Source organism: Kogia breviceps, chromosome 14 (genome assembly GCF_026419965.1).
Source record: "Kogia breviceps isolate mKogBre1 chromosome 14, mKogBre1 haplotype 1, whole genome shotgun sequence".
Lineage (NCBI taxonomy): Eukaryota > Metazoa > Chordata > Mammalia > Artiodactyla > Physeteridae > Kogia > Kogia breviceps.
Window position 1 is genome coordinate 8,550,407 of NC_081323.1, and position 18,967 is coordinate 8,569,373.

Sequence of the window (18,967 nt, forward strand, 5' to 3'; positions counted from 1 at the left end):
AGTCATTTTTATGTGAAGTGTCAAGCTCCCTAACAAATAACTCCTGCCAGACAAATCAAGTTCCTCGTCTTAGAGCCGCGGCTAAATAGTTTATAGTTTTAATCTGCTCACCGAGGTGTGCAGTCTATGACAGTAATTATAAATGCAAGGAGAAATTATAGCTGAATGCTTTAACTGCATTAGCAGCCGTGTGATGAACGATCAAGCGCCTGCTCATTTCCAACAATAGAGGGCAAGTTGGTGTCAATGCATTAGAAAGATTTCAGTTCTGCATGGCTTTTTCTCTCATTTACCATGGAATGTCACTTGTCTCCTATAAAGTAGAAAAAAAACACCGTGGAACGCTTTAAACTTGATTTTAAAAAAAAGACAAAGAGAGAAATGCAGGAGAAAACTGTTTATCATGACGACTTCTGTTTTTCTTTTCTTTTCTTTTTTTTTTTTTTTCTGTTTTGTTTGGCGGCAGGTTCAGTTTCAAATTAGTTCGGTGAAGGTAACTGCTTGTTTACTTACTAGGGGCCTTACAAAAAAACCAACCTCAATCCATTTTCGAAAAATCTTTACAGAGAAAGACTTCCTTCAAGGAAGGGCAAGTTCAAATTCCGCCCAGGCGGAGGCCCTGTGATTGGTGTGTGTCTCTCAACTAGATCCTGCCCTCCATCTGTATCTACCTAAGCTAATGACACGATTTAGCTCTTTATTTTCCTCTCCTCACTTTTGCAGAAAGACGTTTCTAATTTCACTGAAGAATTACACAAATGTATTTTAAAGACATAAATCCATATAAAAAATATGAGCTAATTAAAACATTGCACTCCCTGTCGCTCATGGATTTTCAATTTAGCGAAAGAAAAAAGAATTGCATCTGGTTAAATGAAAAGATGATACTGATGGCAGATTGGAGTGAATGAGAAATAATGTTACTCTACATTAAAGCACCAAATTATACCCGTCGGGATGTGAGCATTCAGAAGTCCAAATGAGGGGGAAAGTGCAACGGAGACGGAGATGCACTGATGCAAAAGAGGGGTTAAGCCAGATCGCTCGGGTGAAATGAAAACGTGAAAAGAGGTGACGCATTTCTTCCTCGCTGCGTTAGAAATGCCGCGGTCTCATGGTCAAATGTCCCGTTTCCAAATTCTCATTTGGCTTCCCCCAAATCAGAGTCCGGATGAGGATTAAAAAACTCTCACACATGTATTTTCCCTGGAATTTGGGTCATTTCTTGGTGAGACGCTCTATGGTAATTGTACCATCACCTGACTGAACAAGGAAATTATAATGAAGAGGGTGAGGATGGTTGCTCCTTTCCCCCAGGTCAGTCCCAGGCCCCTGAGTTATGGTATTGGATTTGCAGCTGGAGCCTCCCAGAGGCCAAGGAGAGCCCTTATCCTCTCTCCACCCTTACACCACATTTGATAGACTTTTTTTCTGAGCTGTTGGATGTATTCCTGGCCATGGGTAGCACCTGGAAAGCATCAGGCAAGACGGAGGAGAAGCCAAGAGGCAGAAGAAAGCTGGTGAGCGTTGGGCAGTCCTGGGTTCGAATCCCACCTCTAGGCTCACTGGGTGCCCTTAGACAAATCACGGAAGCCCTTGAGCTTTCCGCAAAATCAGGATGATGCGAGTACCCGTGCCCGACTCATAGCAAGAGGCCAAGAGGTGGTAGTTCTGCTGTCATCGCTATCACTATAATTAAATGGTAGGTCAGGGTTTCCTTGGGGCAGCTGCCTAGTATTGAACAGCTCAACCCGGGAACACTCTGTAAGTTCTATACACGTGAGGCGAAGCTGAAGAACACGGTATGGGCCTGTAGGCACTGTCTAGAACTAACTCTTCTTGTGAACCTCCTATGAGCCAGGTTTCATGGAAAAGAATTTCGTACACTTACTTAATTCTCACAACTTTTCTGTGAGGGCGAATTATGTCCACATTGTATAGACACAGAAGTGGGGCATATCTAAGAGACAGTGGGTGAGTTAGGGTTTGAACCCAGGCCTGCAGGACCAGGCAGCCCTGACGTCACACTGCCCTGGTACCACCATTCCCCTCCTCGGCTTCCCCCCAGGACTGGCCAGATGCCCTCCTGCGTGCTCCTTTCGGCGTCTACCCCAGAGCTGCCCGTCTCTGTGTCTCCCATGAGCCTCCAAGGCGGACTCTTGTCCCGGTCGCTGGCTTATCCCCTGGGATTAGCACAGTGCTTGGCACGGAGTGATGGCTCTCTAGACGGGTGATGCTGAATGCGAGAGGCTCGGAGATGGTGGGAATTTGAGAAATTCATGCAGAATCTCTCTCCTCCCATTTCCTCCCCTGTAACATGGCTGAATCCACCCCACTTCATAGGGCTGTTTGTGAGTATCCAGTGAAATAATGTCTGTGATATGCTTACTGCAGCCCGGGCACATTTGGCTACAGTATAATCAGCACGGCTGCAGGTTCTCCACCACATAGCCTTTGCTAATAGAGTCCGGTGCACAGTAAAAGCACAGCCAATGTTTGTTGAAAGATGAAAGAGAGGAGAGGAGACAGGAAGGAAGGAGGGAAGGAGGGAGGGAGGAAGGGAAGGAGGGAGGGGGGAAAAAGAAGAACGGAAGGAAACAAAGAATATTATTTGCTGGATGAAGGCAAGGGTGATGCCTCTAATAGACATCAGTTAGCCCAGCTCATTTGGCTTTTCCCAGGCTGCCGTATAACCCATGCTGTTAGGGTTGCCAGATTTAGCAAATAAAAACATAGAATGCCCAGTTAAATTTGAATCTCAGATAAACAATGAACACTTTTTTTTTTTTTCAGTATAAATATGGCTCATGCAATATTTGGGACATGCTTATTCTAAAAACTTATTTGTCATTTACCTGAAGTTCTAATTTACCTGGACATCCTGTATTTTATCTGGGAACCTACGTGCTTTTCACCATGAACATGGGTTTTAGATTCATTCCCTCCATCAGTTTCACGGCTAGTTGTGCTGCTAAACTTGTACACTCTTGTACCCTGCATTACACGGTGATTACTATAATTTCAGGTCCTTGTGCATTCTAGACTCATCGATTTGTTCTTTGTTTAATTTCTGTTATTCAAGTGCATTTGGTTTTAAAGGTATACACAAATATCTATTGAAATTGTTTTAGCTTACTTATATCCTAAATTAGGGATGCACATGTAACATTTTCTAATTAATTTTTAATGAAAAGTTGCATTTAATATTTGGCAGAGAATTTTGTAGAATTTAAGACATATCTAAGAAAAGAAAGAAAATTCAGGTCAAAATTCTCATCTTACACAGGTATATGGTAAAGCTCCCAAATTTTCCATAAAATCTTGACCATCCTTACTAAGACAACATGTCATCAGTACAATTTGTGCTATCATGCATACCAACTAAAATTAGAGTGCCAGATAACAGTGATCTCATTTTGTGATCATTTGAAAACATACAAGCATAATTCTAAGCAGTGGGCAAGGTTCTGCACACCTATTGTTCTAAAAGTGGACCCGTGGGGTGGAGGATTTCTTTTCTAGGTGAAGGGCATCAGAAAGCCACCTCTGTGCACGTGTGGGAGGCAGACCGGGGGATCTTTAGTGTCGACACAAACACCAAGCACCTGCATCATTTTCGTATGCACACAACACATATACTTTGAACGAGTTCCAAACACTCAAACCTGTTTTTCTGCTGTCCTCTCTCAGAATCACAGCATTGATGGAGCTTCGTTTTCATCTAATGATAACTTTGTAATATGGTGCTTTGAAGGTCCAAATCAGAACTGTTTATTCTGTACAAATGCAGAGGGATGAGAAAAGAGCTATCTTATCTATGTATTTAATAGACGTGTGAGTACCTTTGTGTTGGTGTTTCCAAATTATTGGTTTTTCTTTGCTTCTCTAGAAAAAGTTTGTGCCTTTCAGATTCTGACTGAGGCTTTCCTTCCCTCCCCATTCTCCATTTACATACTGCCATGTTTTGGCTGTGATATTAATTTTTAAAAAATGGTTACAAACCTAAAATGTGGAAAATTGGTCTTCACTGTAGCACAAATAAACACTACCTCTTTGTCCTTTTCACCATGCTTTGGACCTACCACTATGGGATTGGAAGCATTTATCTCTGTGTGTTCTGTGTATATCCATCTTTTTTTTTTTTCTTTTTTGAAGGACCAGGAAAGCATAATAGTAAGTTACATAAAATTTAAAATGTTATATAGCAAATAAATAGGTGTCATGGAGACCCAAGCTCACATTTAGATTCAATAGATGCATTTCAGCTTTTCTTTCAATAGTATGAGCTGAATAAATCATGCTTGGAAAGCAAGAGAGGAATCTGCCAGTAATACACTTTAATTATCATGATAAAAACATGCAAACAAAACAAAAGTCTTCATTTGGGCCCAGATAGCCATTAGCCATTAGAGTGATAGGATGGGTTCCCCCTTTGTCAGAAGCTCTTAGATCTTCTCACTGAGGCAACGGCCCCAGTTTTTTAACCCTTCACTTCATCCTGACCATCCTTGCATTCAGTGAACCTCCCTATGTGATGTGAAGTGACTGAGTGCAAAGCCGCATCATATACAGAGCCGTGCCCACCTGGAACTCCGCTGGTGCCCATGGCTTGGTGGCTTGATCCAAAAGTCTCCTATTTAAGCACAAGTGCTCTGACAGGAGGAGGTGGTGAGGGCTTATACAGTTGACCCTTGAACAACATGGGTTTGAGCTGCCTGAGTCCACTTATACATGGATTTTTTTCAAGCGTAACTACTCCATAGCCCAGGGTTGGTTGAGTCTGCGTGTGTGGAACCTCGGATACAGAGGAAGCAGGGATAGGCAGGCTACGGCCGTAGGGAGGGCCGACTATAAGTTACACGTGGATTTTCCACCGCGCAGAAGGTGGGCACCCCTAACCCCCCAAGCTGCTTAAGGGTCAAGTGTATGCTAGTACGAGCTGTTCGTATCTCATATCTTAACCAAGAGAGCTATCTATAACCTAGCATGACATACACTGGGCTGGCAAGTGCCAAAGGTTTAAGTCAGGTGGGGTCCCATTATGGGGTATGGCCTAACACCCCAACCTGAACATTCGATGGTCCCTAGCACGTGGGGGTGCCATGCTGGAGGGGAGAGAAAAGGAGGTAGAGAAAATACATAAAGGGCGGTGAAAAGAAGTTCAGCCTTGTCTGTGCTCAACGTTTGAAAATGGCTGGTGGGGCTAGTCTGCCAAGGTACTTGACCTTGGCGTCTGTCCTCTTTCCTGAAGGTGACATAGGTAGTCTGGGCACTGGTGACTCTGCCAGGCATGGAGCTTCGATGATACACGATGCAAATTATCTGAAGCTGTGGGACCCCATGTGCCTTGGCAATGAGTGTGCAGAACGTCATTCGCTTCTTTATATAAAATAAAATCTCAAAGCCATGCATTGCGTCTACCTCTGCTGAAGGTGGACTCTGATATTAGCTTTATCTTCAGGACAAGCAAAAGACGAGGGAGGAAAATAAGCTTCCTCTCTTTTTATCTCAGTGTTCTGCAGAGAAGAGTATTTTCCTACCATCCAGCTACAGGGCCTATGCCCTTTCACAGGAGACCTAACGGATAGGGAATAAAGGGGAGGGAGTGGAAGGTAGCAATTGCTGCAAGTAAGCTGCAAAAAGCATTAATTACTAGTAATAATAATAAAGCCAGCCTTAAACTAATCATGAGTTGATTAAGAAATCTCTGTATAGTGGCTGCCCCCAGGAACCCTACAATCTTGATTCACTTGCTCACTCTTTCAAAAGAATTTTCATCACCTTGTAAGTCATTCGCGTTACTCTCGGAAGGTGAGGTGGTGAAATGGGACAGTAAGAAAAGTCAGTACTTATCGATTAAAATGAGGTGTAGCCTTGGCTGGACCTTGAAAGTTGGGCCTTGGGTAACTAAGAGGGCCTTGGGTATCAAGAAGCAGTAACCTGTGAGCCCCATCTCTCTAAACCCATTTTATTCTATTTCCCAATGCTGAACCGGAGCAATTGAGAGAATGGCTAGGACTTAGTTATCATGTTCTAGTCTTCCATAAAAATTCGTGCTATTCCAGCAGGCTACTGTGCTCTTGGTATAGGGAGATGTCAGCTGCCTCTAAATAGACCCATCTCCCTTCTAGAAGCTCCTCACAAAGTTACTGTCACAACCACGTGGGAGCAAAACCCATACCTGCAGGGCTAGTCTTCATCCACATCTGTTACAAACTGTGAATGGTGTTCGGGCGACTTGCTGTGCGTTTTGCTTAGGTGGAGTTTTACTGCGTGTTTGCTCACAAATGTCCGACAGCACAACTTACACTTGAATTTAGAGTCTGCGTCCTCTTCGCCAGCTATGGTTTCCGGTGACCTCTGAGCCGACGATACCCGGGAGAGCTCTCGCTCCACTTTGCTTTGCTGTTCCACGGCCATGCGGGCCATGTCCTTCATTTGGAAACCTAGGTGAGATTCTAAGTGACTGATGTAGGTAGAAGGGGTTCTGAACTGGGAGGCACAGTCACTGCAATAAAAGATAGGGTGTCCCTTGTCCATGTTTTTCAGAAATTTGGTCCCGCCCGTTTTCCTAAGTTGGTACTTGACGTTGGCGAGCCAGTGGCTGATGGTGGTCATCGAGAGCCCCGTAAACTTCGAGATCTGCATCCGCTCTTGTGGGCCCAGATCGGACAGCAGGTATTTGCCCTCCGAGGTCTGGAAGAGGCTGGAGGCAAACTGAGCCTGCAGGATCAGGAGATGCTGAGGGTTCCAGTTGGACTGACGGCCTTTTCTTTTATGCAAGGTCGAGACTTCGCTGGACACATCCTCAAAGCGCCTGACATCCATCTCCAGCTTCACGGGAGGGACCCTGGAGGAAGCAGCAGGCTTTGGGGTGGTGGCTTTGGGGAGGACTTTGACCATGTCAGCGATGTCAGACAGAGCGTGCTTCTGGGGTGGGGACGTACAGGATTGTGCTTGCGAGGACTCAGCCTTCTTGCTTTTGGACTTGGTCAGGTCGATGGGCTGATCGTTGCTCTCAAACAGGTAGCGTCTGGACACACCGGCCGGCCTTGTGGGGACAGGACTCAAAACCGGCTTGTCCATGACACCGAGATTCGACTTATGAAACATCGCCATTGTGCTTGAGCTTGGGCTGGAGCAGGAAGGAGAGCGCAAGGGTTCCGTAGCTTTTCCCAGGTGATTGTTCAGGACAGACTGCAGGGCGCTGAGGGGGTTCATGCACGGCAGGGCCGAAGCGTGGTTGGCGAGGGCACAGCCGTTGCTGAGAGAAGATGCCGGCTCCAAGGGCTGGGGTTTCTCTTTCTCACCACCTTCTTTCATCCGTTTGTCCTCCTCCTTCAGGGGACAAGGCTCAGCCTTTTTGGATTCTGAAGGGGGTTCACATTTGGAGCAAGAACCCCCCTCGCTGTGGCTGAAAGAGGATGCCTCTTCGTGGGGACTTTCTTTCCCACACCCCTTCACCACTTCATCTTTGTCTTCCGGCTCCTTCTTAACTTGCGTGTGTGGGGCCAGGCTTGTGGGCACAGAAACCAGCGGCATTACTTTCCACTTGGGTGCAATTGGCCTTAACTTGTTGGTGAGGTTGGGTCGAATCTGCAGTACCTGGGAGCCCATCGGCAAAGAAGGCTTGGTGCCCTCTGACAGCTGGTAGGCGGCATGGATGCTGGGGTACGCGCTCCAGCTGGGAGCCCCATTTTGGGCCTTGTTGATGGCGGTGGTAACAGTATTTTCCAGCGACTTCAAAATGTCCCCTCCACCCTTTGAGCCGTCTTCCAAATCCTCCTCCCTTAGATACTGGTATTTTATCGTAGGGTCTAAAGGTTTTTGTAGAGGGTCTTCACAGTCCTCGCTTTTCATGACTTTCTCATCCTTGTTGATCTGCTCTGGTTTCTCTTTCTTACTCTCTCTCTTTAACTCAGTTGTAGACGCTGTGCAGTCAGAAGCTGAGTTACTCGACGGCTTGGGAGCCAGGGAATCACTGTTTGGGGCATCTGACAACGACTGCATCTTCTCCACGGCGAGTGGGTCTAGCACCAGCTGCTTCCCTTTCTTGGAGGCAGAGCTGGTGACCTTGAGAAAGTGACCGGTGACCATCATGTGGGTGGTGAGCTGCTGCAAAGTATCGTGGGAGCTCCCACACTCCATGCACTTCAAGATCTGGGACTTGCAGGCCTCAAACTGCCAGGTGTAGCTGGCGCCATTTTGGTAGCCGTAGCGATTGTTGGAGGACAGCTGTAAGTTGGCGTTCTTCTGAGAAGGAAACGAATCTGCAAACGATCCCGTGGTCGAATCGGGGGAACACGGCCGATTGATGTCAAAGAGGCGTTTCTTTGCCGGAGTGACCATCTTCGACGAAATGGTTGGTACTGGTTCCTTCAAAGGCACTTTTTGGTAATGTTTTGTTTTGATCATGTGGACGCTCAAGTCTTGGAGGGAATCGAAGGAGTCGCCACAAAACATACATTTCAGGACCTTTTGAGCATCCTCCTTGTCCATATCCTGGAAAGCCCTTTTCCGGGGCTTTGAATAGCTCGTGGGTCTGAGCTTGTCCTTTTTGCGGTTGTCGTCTTGATAGTGGCCCGTTTCGTTCATGTGCACAGTCAGCTCGACCAGGGTGTCATAGGCGGCGCTGCACTGCCGGCACCGGAACCTGCTGGCCCCGGTGAAAACGGTCCCGCACATCTTACTGCTCTGCCGGTACAGCTGGACCGAGCTGAAGAGGCTGGGCTTCGACACGGATCTGGAAGGCAGGTTCTGCTGTAGGCTTTTGGACAGAGCGTCTTGGTGCCAATCGAAATCAGTCTTGTTGCTGCCATTTCGGGGGTCACAATTGCGCCTCTCGCTGTTGGACAGTTTGAAGCCAAGACCCAGGCCCGACCAGTAGGAATCAGACAAGATGTTGGCGTAGACGGCGGTCATTTTATCCATGCAACTGTGGGCTTCGTTTGGAAGCTTGGGGTGCGCGCTCGCTTTCTTGTCCAAGGCATCTCGGCCGCACACACTCTTGACGTCTGACACCTGATCACTGGCGTCACTCAGCAAGGACTCGTTCTCGGCGTCCTGATTGGACAGGTGACTTCCTGGAGAGTTCTGGTAGCTGAAGCAGCCTTTCTGCTCGGGGCCCGTTTCTAGCTCCTCGTCTGTCCCTGGGTCATTGCTGCCCTGAAGTTGAGCTACCGAACCACTGTCTTCCTCTTCCTCCTCTTCTTTTATTTCCTCCTCTTCCTTCAGCTGTTCTTCCTGGGCGTAGCCTGCAAGAGAAGAAGAAGAGATGAGATAACAGTAGCAGGTGGCAGATCCCATCCCAATTTCCCCACTTAGACAACGTGCTTCCCATACGGAACTAACAATTTAATCGACACTTTTATGAACTGCAAGCAACGGATACAGGAAAAAGCCAAATGATGTCTTTTGTGCCATCGAATGCCTTTTAAAAAAAATTGGCAGGAGTCATAATTCTTTACAAGCGCCTAGAATTCCAAGTTAATAATTTTCACGTTTAAGGAATATCACTCTAATACTCCTATAATGGGACAGTCACTAAATTCACGTGTATGACCTTCAGGAAAGCTGGACTGAAATTCAGATCCTATTGCAGACATAGCTCTACAAGAGGGACGTTGGCTCGTAAGAAAACTAAGACTTGACCCTTGGCGTCCTCATGGTAAGGTTGACCAAGACACTGGGCCCTGTTGGCGTACCCTCAGATTTGAGTGCTCAGAAGTAATCTGGATGCATAGCCGTTACATTTTTGATAGCGAGCGTCCTTTTTGTTATAACATTTTTATTTGTAGAGAGTCGCAGAGCAGGAAGAGAGATTATGGAGTATCAAATAAAATCTTCCATTGATAGCTGAAAAATTATGTAAGCTCAGCAAATATAATGATTTTAAAATAATAGCAAATGGTGTTAGAATGGGAGATTTGGGAACTATCCTATTATTCTCAAACAGGTTTATGAAGACCTTTTCAGACAGGCTGAGAATGCCCTCTCGATCTTGTGCCTGTAATTTCAAATGCACCGTGATTTGTGGGTACCCGTCATGAGATGCCAATTATACATTTGATTTGTAGATGCAAAATGCTATTGGGGATGCATGCTTTCTCTTCTCTGAAAGGATTTAGGACCAGTAACTGCATAGGGAAAATGAAGGCATGAGAGGGCGGGTGCAAAGGGAATTAATGGGCAAATACCCATCCATGGAGATGAGGAATGTGACTATTTATGCTCCTGTGCTCATTTTCTTCACCTGGCCTTTTCAGAGCCACGTGGACAAGATGCAACCAAAGAAGTACCAAAGCAAGAGCCATTCAGTCTTAGATGTGTAAGGGCTGCATGATCTCAATGCAGTATTTTCCTTATGAGGTCCTATCTCCCCTCTCAGTGCAGGTGGGTACTTGGGAGAAACCCTAGGACAATGCTGTTCCTTCAATTCACCAGGTATAATACTTGAAAAGGGGGTGATCAAGCACTGGAGGCATCTCCTGAGAGGCAGGCAGAGGAGAGAAGGGGGATTATTAGGGGTAAGTCACCTGCAGCCAGGAACTCCAAGGGCTCCAAAGACTGAAAATGAAGAATATTTTTTTCTCCAGATTTTTATTTACTTATTTATATTCCAAACTTAGGGTTTTTTAAAACTTGAACTGTAGCTGATTTACAATAATGTGTTAGTTTCTGGTGTACAGCAAAGTGATTCAGTTATACACATATTTATATATACATCTTTTCAGATTCTTTTCCATTATAGGCTATTATAAGATAGTGAATACAGTTCCCTGTGCTATACAGTAAATCCTTGTTGGTTACCTATTTTATATACAGTAGTGTGTATCTGTTAATCCCATACCCCTAATTTATCCCTCCCCTGCCTCCTCTTTGGTAACCATAAGTTTGTTTTCTATGTCTGTGAGTCTGTTTCTGTTTTGTAAATAAGTTCATTTCTATTGCTTTTTAGATTCCACATATAAATGATACACTATAATAGTTGTCTTTCTCTCTGTCTGACTTACTTCACTTAGTATGATCATCTCTCGGTCCACCCATGTTGCTGCAAACGGCATGATTTCATTCTTTGTTTGTGGCTGAGTAATATTCCATTACATATGTATGTATATATGTTTATATCTGCACATATATGTATATATACCACACTGCAGATGAAGAATATTTATTAATTATTATTTGCTAGAACCCGTGCTAACTATTGCAAATACATTCTTTCACTTTATCTAATATCCACACGAAGTAGAAACTTATTATTTTCGTTTCATTGATGCAGAAACTGAGTCTCTGAGTTTGAGAAATTTTTCCCAAGGCCACATAGTTAGCATTGCAGGGTCATGCCTGAACCCAGCCTGTGTGATGAGAGAACCCATGGTCTTAACCACTAGCTTCCACTCTCTTTTTAGTACCAATCTAATAAAGAGGAAAACTTTGCAGAGACCCAAAGGTTAAAGGTCAAGCCATGGGGTTTCTTTGAAATGTCACCAAATATATAACCACCTCGGAGGGGAGAACTGTAGGAATACTGTGCACGAGAGCCCCAAATTTTAAGGGCGTGATAGCGTAAAACAAAATGAAATGTAAAAACTCAGCCTCGCCAGTGGTTTTGCGGTTGTGTTCCATTTTTTTGGTTGTTGGTGGTGGTGTTGTGTTTTTGCTTTCCTAGCAGGTTGACAAGTGGATTTTTCATTAAACTGGGGTTGCTGGTCTCTAGTTCCATAAACTGATTTGAAGAAAAAGAAGCTTCTCAATCTAGGCAAACAGTCATTAATAAGTGGTCACTACTTGCAAGAAAACCCTAGCTTAGAATAACTGAATTAGATCACACGGCACCCCCGACCCCATCCTCATCGCGTTTTCTTTTTCCTGGACTGGTTTGTATGTTTGTAGAAATAGTCATACCATTAAGATGAAGGAAAAGGTCTATTCACAAAATTAATAAATGACCTGTTACAGAGCCAAGCAAAAGACTCCAAAGAATCAGGCAGATTTCACCAATTAAAAACAGGGTTACTTTTGAGAATTAAAAGGGCTTTATTACTCATACATTGGGATGATTACATATTAGCCAAGACTGTTCCAGGCTAAGCTATATAGTCACCACACCTATGGGTGATATGATCACTGAAACAAAGAACACATACACCTACACACAAAGCAGGTGAAGAAATCTAGGGGGAAAAAAGAAGGCTTTTGCTCATTACGGTTGGTTAACATGTTGTCAGGTTTTATTCATCTCACTATTTTCAGTGCCTAGCACAGGGCCTGATACTTAGTAGGCAGTTGGGAAATAATTCATGTTACGTTGTATGTGTGTTGATGAAACATACATGCATGCTTGCATATGCAGGCGCGCGCGCGCACACACACACACACACACACACACCACAGACAATCTGCCCAGCCAATATAGTCATTTTCACACAAGGAGAAAAGAAGTGTTCTTTTTTAATGCTGACATTTGGAAGCTGAGCTTTCCGGACCAGCTCAACTTCACAATCTACTTTGTCCTTCTAAATGGATTCCCCAGAAGAAAAGTCGAAGACAGCAAATGCCGCCCCCACAATACAGATAAAATTTTCTGCTTAATTAGGCATTGACATGTTTACTATAACCTTTACAGAAGAGTAACTCGCGCTGAGAGACCCTTTTTGTCTGCTTTCTTCTGCAGAACAGACCAAATCTCATGCACCCGATAAAGTAACGCGTTGAAAAGCCTCATAAAAAAAATGCCAAAGCATCCATCAGAGTGAGTGTATTTTAACAATGGCTGGGGGCTCCAAGGAGTTTTAAAAAACACATTTTAATATTATACATTTAAAACTGTTCACTTAAGTGGTTTTGTTTGCCACTAGCAGCTGAGGGGAGAGAGAGGGAAGACAGCCAGATATGGGAGATCTATGTGTATAATGAGTATCTGTCTCTCTCTCTATTGATGATTTGTTCAATAAGATTGCATCATGTGTAAATCTTGGTAAAGTGGATGAGTGGCAAGTTTATTCCTATGAATACTTATTTAGCAAAAGAAAATGATCACACTTGCACCGAGGCACAAGGAGAAAGGAGTGTCCTCTGTAGAACCTCCTTGTTGGCTTTGGGTGGAAGATCGAACTTCATGGAAGCAAACATCTCCCTGTCCAACCTAGATGTCTAGTTTCATCCCTTACCACCGCCTGACTGTGTGGCCACATGAAGCTTCTCCACTCCCAGGACAGCTAATTCACAGGCAAACTCAGTTCCATGTCTGAAAGTTCTACGGTCAAGAGACCATCTCTCTTCCACCCCACAGCCACTGCTCTGTGTCGCCATTGCTGTTCACTCACGTGACTGAAGGGGCTTCCTGCTTCCACTTTCTCTAGTCTGTTTTCCAGAGAACTAACTGCTAGAATATTCTTTATTAAAGATGTTAGTTGGCGACTCACTGTTTTAACTCCTGCAGTGTCTTTCTGCTGCTCAAATAGAAATAAATTATAATAAAACTCAAACCCTTCGCCTGGTCTATAAGAGCTGGCAGGATTTGGCTTTTGCCTTTTTGCTTCATCGCCCAGTACTCTCGCCTTGCCCTCCACACCCATGGTACGAGAACCTACTGGCTCCTTCTTGGCGTCTGTCAATCCTTTCCTTGACTGTCGTTCTTTGCAATTGCAGATTTCTCTGCTTGGAAGGCTCTTCCAAGGTGGAAGGTGGTTCCTTTTCATGCTTTAGAATTCAGCTCAAATAGCCCCTTCCTGACCAGTTGTCCCTTCTCTGTGTAACTCTAGATCACATCAACCTACTTACTGAAAGCACTATGGCACTGACCATACTCTGAAATCACCTTGTGTGTTTATTGATTGATTGTGTCCTCCCACTAAATGTAAAGGTAAAATGTCCGTCCCCTTGAAGGCAGAGACCTTGCTTCTCCCAGCACTCAGATAGCATCCCGGTGCAGGAAGATGTCCACAGGTTATCTGAGTGAGTGGATAAATCGATCATACAACGAAAGGGGGTGAGTCCAGCTGCGACAGTGCAGTCGGCACCCGTGATGGGTATATCTCCCCACCCCAGCCCCGATCTAGATCAGATGTGAGTTACAACCACACTGATCCACTTTTCTCAATGATGAAAACAGAACAACCCCACAAATCATCTTTTCAGAGCAACCCAGCCACCAACATTCTTGTTGCCGGATATCCCTGAGCTGTGGATTTAAACTTTTAAAGTATGAAGGCTGCAAATAAGCATCAAGACTGCAAAGCATCAGGAAATACACTCAACGTGAGCAGATTTTGATTCAAAAAAGATTCACGCTACTTTGAAGGTGTGGATGAATTTTGTCATGGATAAAGCTCATTAGCTGTTCCATGATGTATATTACTCAAATATTAATATTAGGGTGGTCTTATCCCAAATGCTTGATTTTAAAAAGGAGAAGTGTCCTTAGAAAAATATACTATCTGTGCTGCAAACTTTTTACCCTATCGTTACGTGGGTAAATGCTGAAACAAATCCTCAAACTTTAGAAATTTCCTCTTAAATCAAAGGTTAAAAGAAAAAGGAAACAATTTAAAAAAATTACCATCCGAATTGTTCCAAAAACCTGTGGTCAGAATGGTTTAAATGAAATTGTGCAAAATAATTCACGGGTGGCATGATGTAAATATCAGACTTTCGCTAAGCATCCATGTTTGTAGTTGCCTTGAAAACCCACACTAGAGTGTTTACCGTGAAAAAGCACTGACAGTTTTTAGAGTGGCAGCAGGTGGAAGATCGTAACCCGGGAAGAATATAAAACCCAAGAAGGTTGATTTTTAAAAATGAAACCAGAATTCAATCAAGACCTCATTTAAAAACATATCCGGTGGTGACAGGATCGTTTTCGCCAATCTACCCCACTAAATGACAGTTTAAAATCACATGAAGATTCCACCGTGTGCAGGGCAGACGTAAATGAGGGGATCGCAAGAATTTCTCACCGTGTACCCAGTAGGTACGACAAATGATGACACAGAGGAAGGTCTTCCTGTCATGAGTCTCTAGGGTTTTGGTGACTGTGGTCTAGAAATCCGTTAATATGTATATTATTATTGGCACTAATTGGCATTCTTGTTGGCAGGCTGAGGAAAGAGGTAGAGGATTTCTTGTGCAGGGAGGCTGAGCCACCTTTCAGTGGTGACTGGGTCCAGAGCAAGGGCCCCTCGCAGGGCTGTGTTGGGGGGCTCTGTCCGCTTTGTGTTCCAGGAGGTGGTAGGCTACGGGGCTGTGGGATCCCCGGCTCCCTTCCTGAGCCCAGACCGGACTTTACAGAGAATCCAGGTACCGTGAGCCAAGGCTCAGCCTCCCTGCCGTCTAGAGAAATCTAAGCTCAGGCACATTTCTAAAAAGAGACATTTTCAATTCGATTTTCATATAGATTTTTATTCCTGCCACGCCACATAGAACTCACTAACATAAGCGTGACTTGTACACGCGGCTCAGGAGAGAAGGGCTGGTTCCTTCCTCTACCTGAATGTCAGAACCAAACACATAGAATCCTCTGTTTAAAGGAATGTTGAAGATGGAGTGGTTTGATGACATGAGGCTTCTCCTGGGCCCAGAAGTGCTCTGTAGAGATGGATGGAAAGCTTTCTGAAGGTCATCAGAACAACATCCCTTTTATTAGTTCCTGCAGACGTTCAGTCAATTGGAATGTTTTATATGTACGATGGATACATACTGGGTGCGGTCTGCATGGAAAAAAAAAAAAAGTCCATTTACTTAATATATTCTTGTTGTAGGCACTTCCTTGGGCTATCCTCGCGGCTCTTTGGACTGTAAAGCTGTTTCCTAACCATGCTCTGTGACTTTCTCCACATCCTGGTCATCAGCAAAAAAGGACTAAGTTAGTTTAAATCAGGGAAAGTGGATACTGGGTCATCCTTTTGCAGTTCATCTGTTTATTCATTTAATCAAGAAATATTTAGTCTGCAGCTATCGCACGCCACATACTTCAGTAGAGTCTCCCTGGGACTTCCATCGCAGTGGGTCCCCAAAGGCCCAGGAGAGTAGAGACCTGAGTTACAGAGAGAAGTTGGACGCTGGCATCAGGGAGGAAAAGGTCATGATAAGGTCACGCGTTACTGGTGGAATGCAGGTAACTTCAATGGCAAAGTAGGCCAGCTGGGAAGAAAACAATCCTGAGTTCCTAAGTAGTGCTGGCATCCAGCTGGATAGACAGAGGAGCTGCGGATAGCTGCAAAGTCTATGCCGCATCGAAAGAGTACAGCTGCTACTCAAGGAACAGTCATGGGGTCTAGGGTTGCCAGAAGCTTTGTTTGGCCAAACCATGTAGAAGCAACCAAATATGTCTGGGATCCATCCATCTGCAAGCTCTAAACCAAAGGAATCAGCGGACGCAGAGTTTGAAGATCTGGCATGCTCTTCTGTTGCTTTCTCATACCGTCTCTCTGACCTTGATTCTCATCTGTCAATCCCAGATACGAGTGACCATCCTAAGGCTACCTACCTCACAGGATTCTGTTAGGACAAAGGAGGAAATGGAAGAGAGGGTGTATCATAAACGCTTGCTACTCAAAGGATGGTGCTTGGGTCAGCAGCAACAGCACTTGGGAACTGGTTAGAAATGCAGACTCTCAGCTCCATCCAAGGCCTATCGAATAGGAGTCATTTAAGAAGATCCCCGGGCGGGATCCACAGGCTCAAGAAAGTTTGAGACGCCCTGCTGTAAAGGGCGAAACTGTTAATTAGGAGCAAGAGATCTGGTAAGCTACACCTCTCTGCCTATGTTCCTACGTGTATGCGGGTACCAGCTTTGGGAAGAGAATACGACTTCGAGAGTTCCAGCCCCTCTCCTCTCCAGGCACCCAAAGATGAAATACCTGTGGCTTAGACAATTGCTTCCAGCTATACTGGGAAACGCCGAGCAAGAGAGAAATAAACGTCACTGATTCAAAGACTGGTCAGTTACTGAAGAGACAGGATGGCCCACTGGCCATGGGATCAGGCGGGCCTCAGTTCAAATCTGCCAGTTTCTGGTTAAATGTGATCGCAGGAAAGTTGCTGAAACTTTCAGAGGCTCCGTTTTCTTTATCCATAAAATACGAATACTAATAGTATTTCCTTCATAGGATAGCTAGGAACATCAAATGGGATGAAGTACGTAATACACCAAGGCTGTAGGACTTCCTCCTGACTCTCAGTCCTGTTGTGGGCTCTTTATAAACACCGCACATCCTGACCGCCGATCTGAATCTGCAGTTGGCTGAAATCAGTTGGCTTTGGCATTCTTTTTTATCCCTAAATCCTGTTCCAAGCCAACCGCTTTTGATGATATTTGCATTCGATATGAACCAGATTTGTAAGTGTCACGCATAAGAAGAGAGCTTTATCCAATTTGGGGTTTGTTACTTAGTATTAAATCATTCATACAAGGAGCCAGTGGTATGTGCGCTGGGAACTTCCGTAGAAGTGATGTGTAAACCTCAAATGGCAAGTTATTAGGTTATTACCCATAATGATAACGTCTGCAATCTTCAAGAAATAAAACAACCCACCATTCCAGAAAACAGGTCTTTGTTGGAGGCCTTGGGCTTTGCAATGAGAGAGGTGACTAATGGTCAAAGCAGAAGGTCTCCTAGAAAAAAGGCTTTACATTCAACTACCTAGAATTTCAGTCTGGCGTGTGTTATTATTGGGAAATGTCCTGGTGACAATTTTAAAAAGCAGAGTGAGAAAATATTCATGGGGAAGGGTGAGAAGGGGGCCACTTCATAAGATTTCTGGTAGTTCCCGTTTAGAAATCATTATCCTTATATTATCCTCACACCGAGAGAGCATAAATCAGGAGCAGGGGATAAAGAAAAGTGAAATGAAACAGGGACAAAGAAACGACACAATAGAACTGAGACTTTCCTATCAAAATAAGAGTTCTAGGCTTTGACTTTTCAAGTGGTAGCAACTATTTTCAGCAAAATGTACATACTGATTTTCTATACATTTTTCCCCACATAGGGCTATATAAACACACCCCCACGCCTATAGTTCTTTCTAAGACTATAAAGTTTGGAGGGGTTTTTTTGCCAAGAAAAGGGACAGTGAATCATTGTCCAGAACGACCTTCAGAAAGTCTATGAAGCTGCTGCACCATCTGTATTTTTTCAGACGTATATTCCCATTTTACTTGAAATAACATCATTAGCACAGCCATCCCACAGAGCTAGAAGGTGATCTTGTTTCCCTCTTGCCTGGCTTGAAGTCAAACATCTTTTCTTTTTTTTGGCAAATGCTGCTTCTTTCTCTGAAATATTTCATGCAGATAATGGATAATGACCACTTCTCATTGCCTTTTCTCGAAAACGTCTAACTGCATTAGCCAAGAACGGACAAATTTTAACCTGCTTCTTTTGCTAAGTTCATGGCTGTGACCACTTCCCATTAAGAAAGAAAGAGAGAGAGAAGAAAGCTCACTGTTCCTTCAGAGAAGCAAATTGGCACTGTCAGAAAGCGAGCTGGCCTTTGCTTTTCTGGTGAAAAGTCTGCTATATCTAGAATCACAGGAGTCCAAGGTGGAAAGACCTTTCACGTCTTATGAGCAATGACTCAGTCAGACAAGGATTTCCTTGCCCTGGTATCCTTCAATTCTGTGATTAATGGCTCAGACACTAGACCTTCCAATTCTTCCTCTTCCTGTTGGAGTCTCTGCCAGTATGATCACTGTGACCAGGCTGGCTAGGAGGACCACAGTGTGTAGAACTTCCCCCCATTCTAGGAGTTGAGCAGGGTTTCCAGGCTGCTTCTCCTTGCCTCAAACACTCCAATTTGACTTTTGTTCATTTGACGTGAGGCAAATCAAGACCTCATCCCCTGTAAAAATATAAAGACTTATTCTCTTACCTCACCTTTGCACTTCAAGGTGAATGAGTTTATTAGCCGGTTTCTACAGAAGGACACGTGGCCCTAGGAGCCAACTGGGCCACCGTCACCC

The 18,967-nt window shown here is 44.5% G+C and overlaps 1 protein-coding gene across 3 annotated transcripts in view; it reads right to left on the reverse strand.

Annotated features, from left to right (window-relative positions):
* The window catches only part of TSHZ2 (teashirt zinc finger homeobox 2), a 446,407-nt gene that overhangs the window by 170,116 nt on the left and 257,324 nt on the right, over positions 1-18,967 (reverse strand). For 2 of the 3 annotated variants that reach the window (XM_067012389.1, XM_067012390.1), the window contains exon 2: positions 6,182-9,254. In XM_067012389.1, the coding sequence (XP_066868490.1) occupies positions 6,190-9,254 (3,065 nt within the window). In that variant the 3' untranslated portion in view covers positions 6,182-6,189. Of the gene's footprint in view, positions 1-4,322; positions 9,255-18,967 lie in introns of those variants that run through there. The other variant, XM_059038970.2, reaches the window with a different exon arrangement.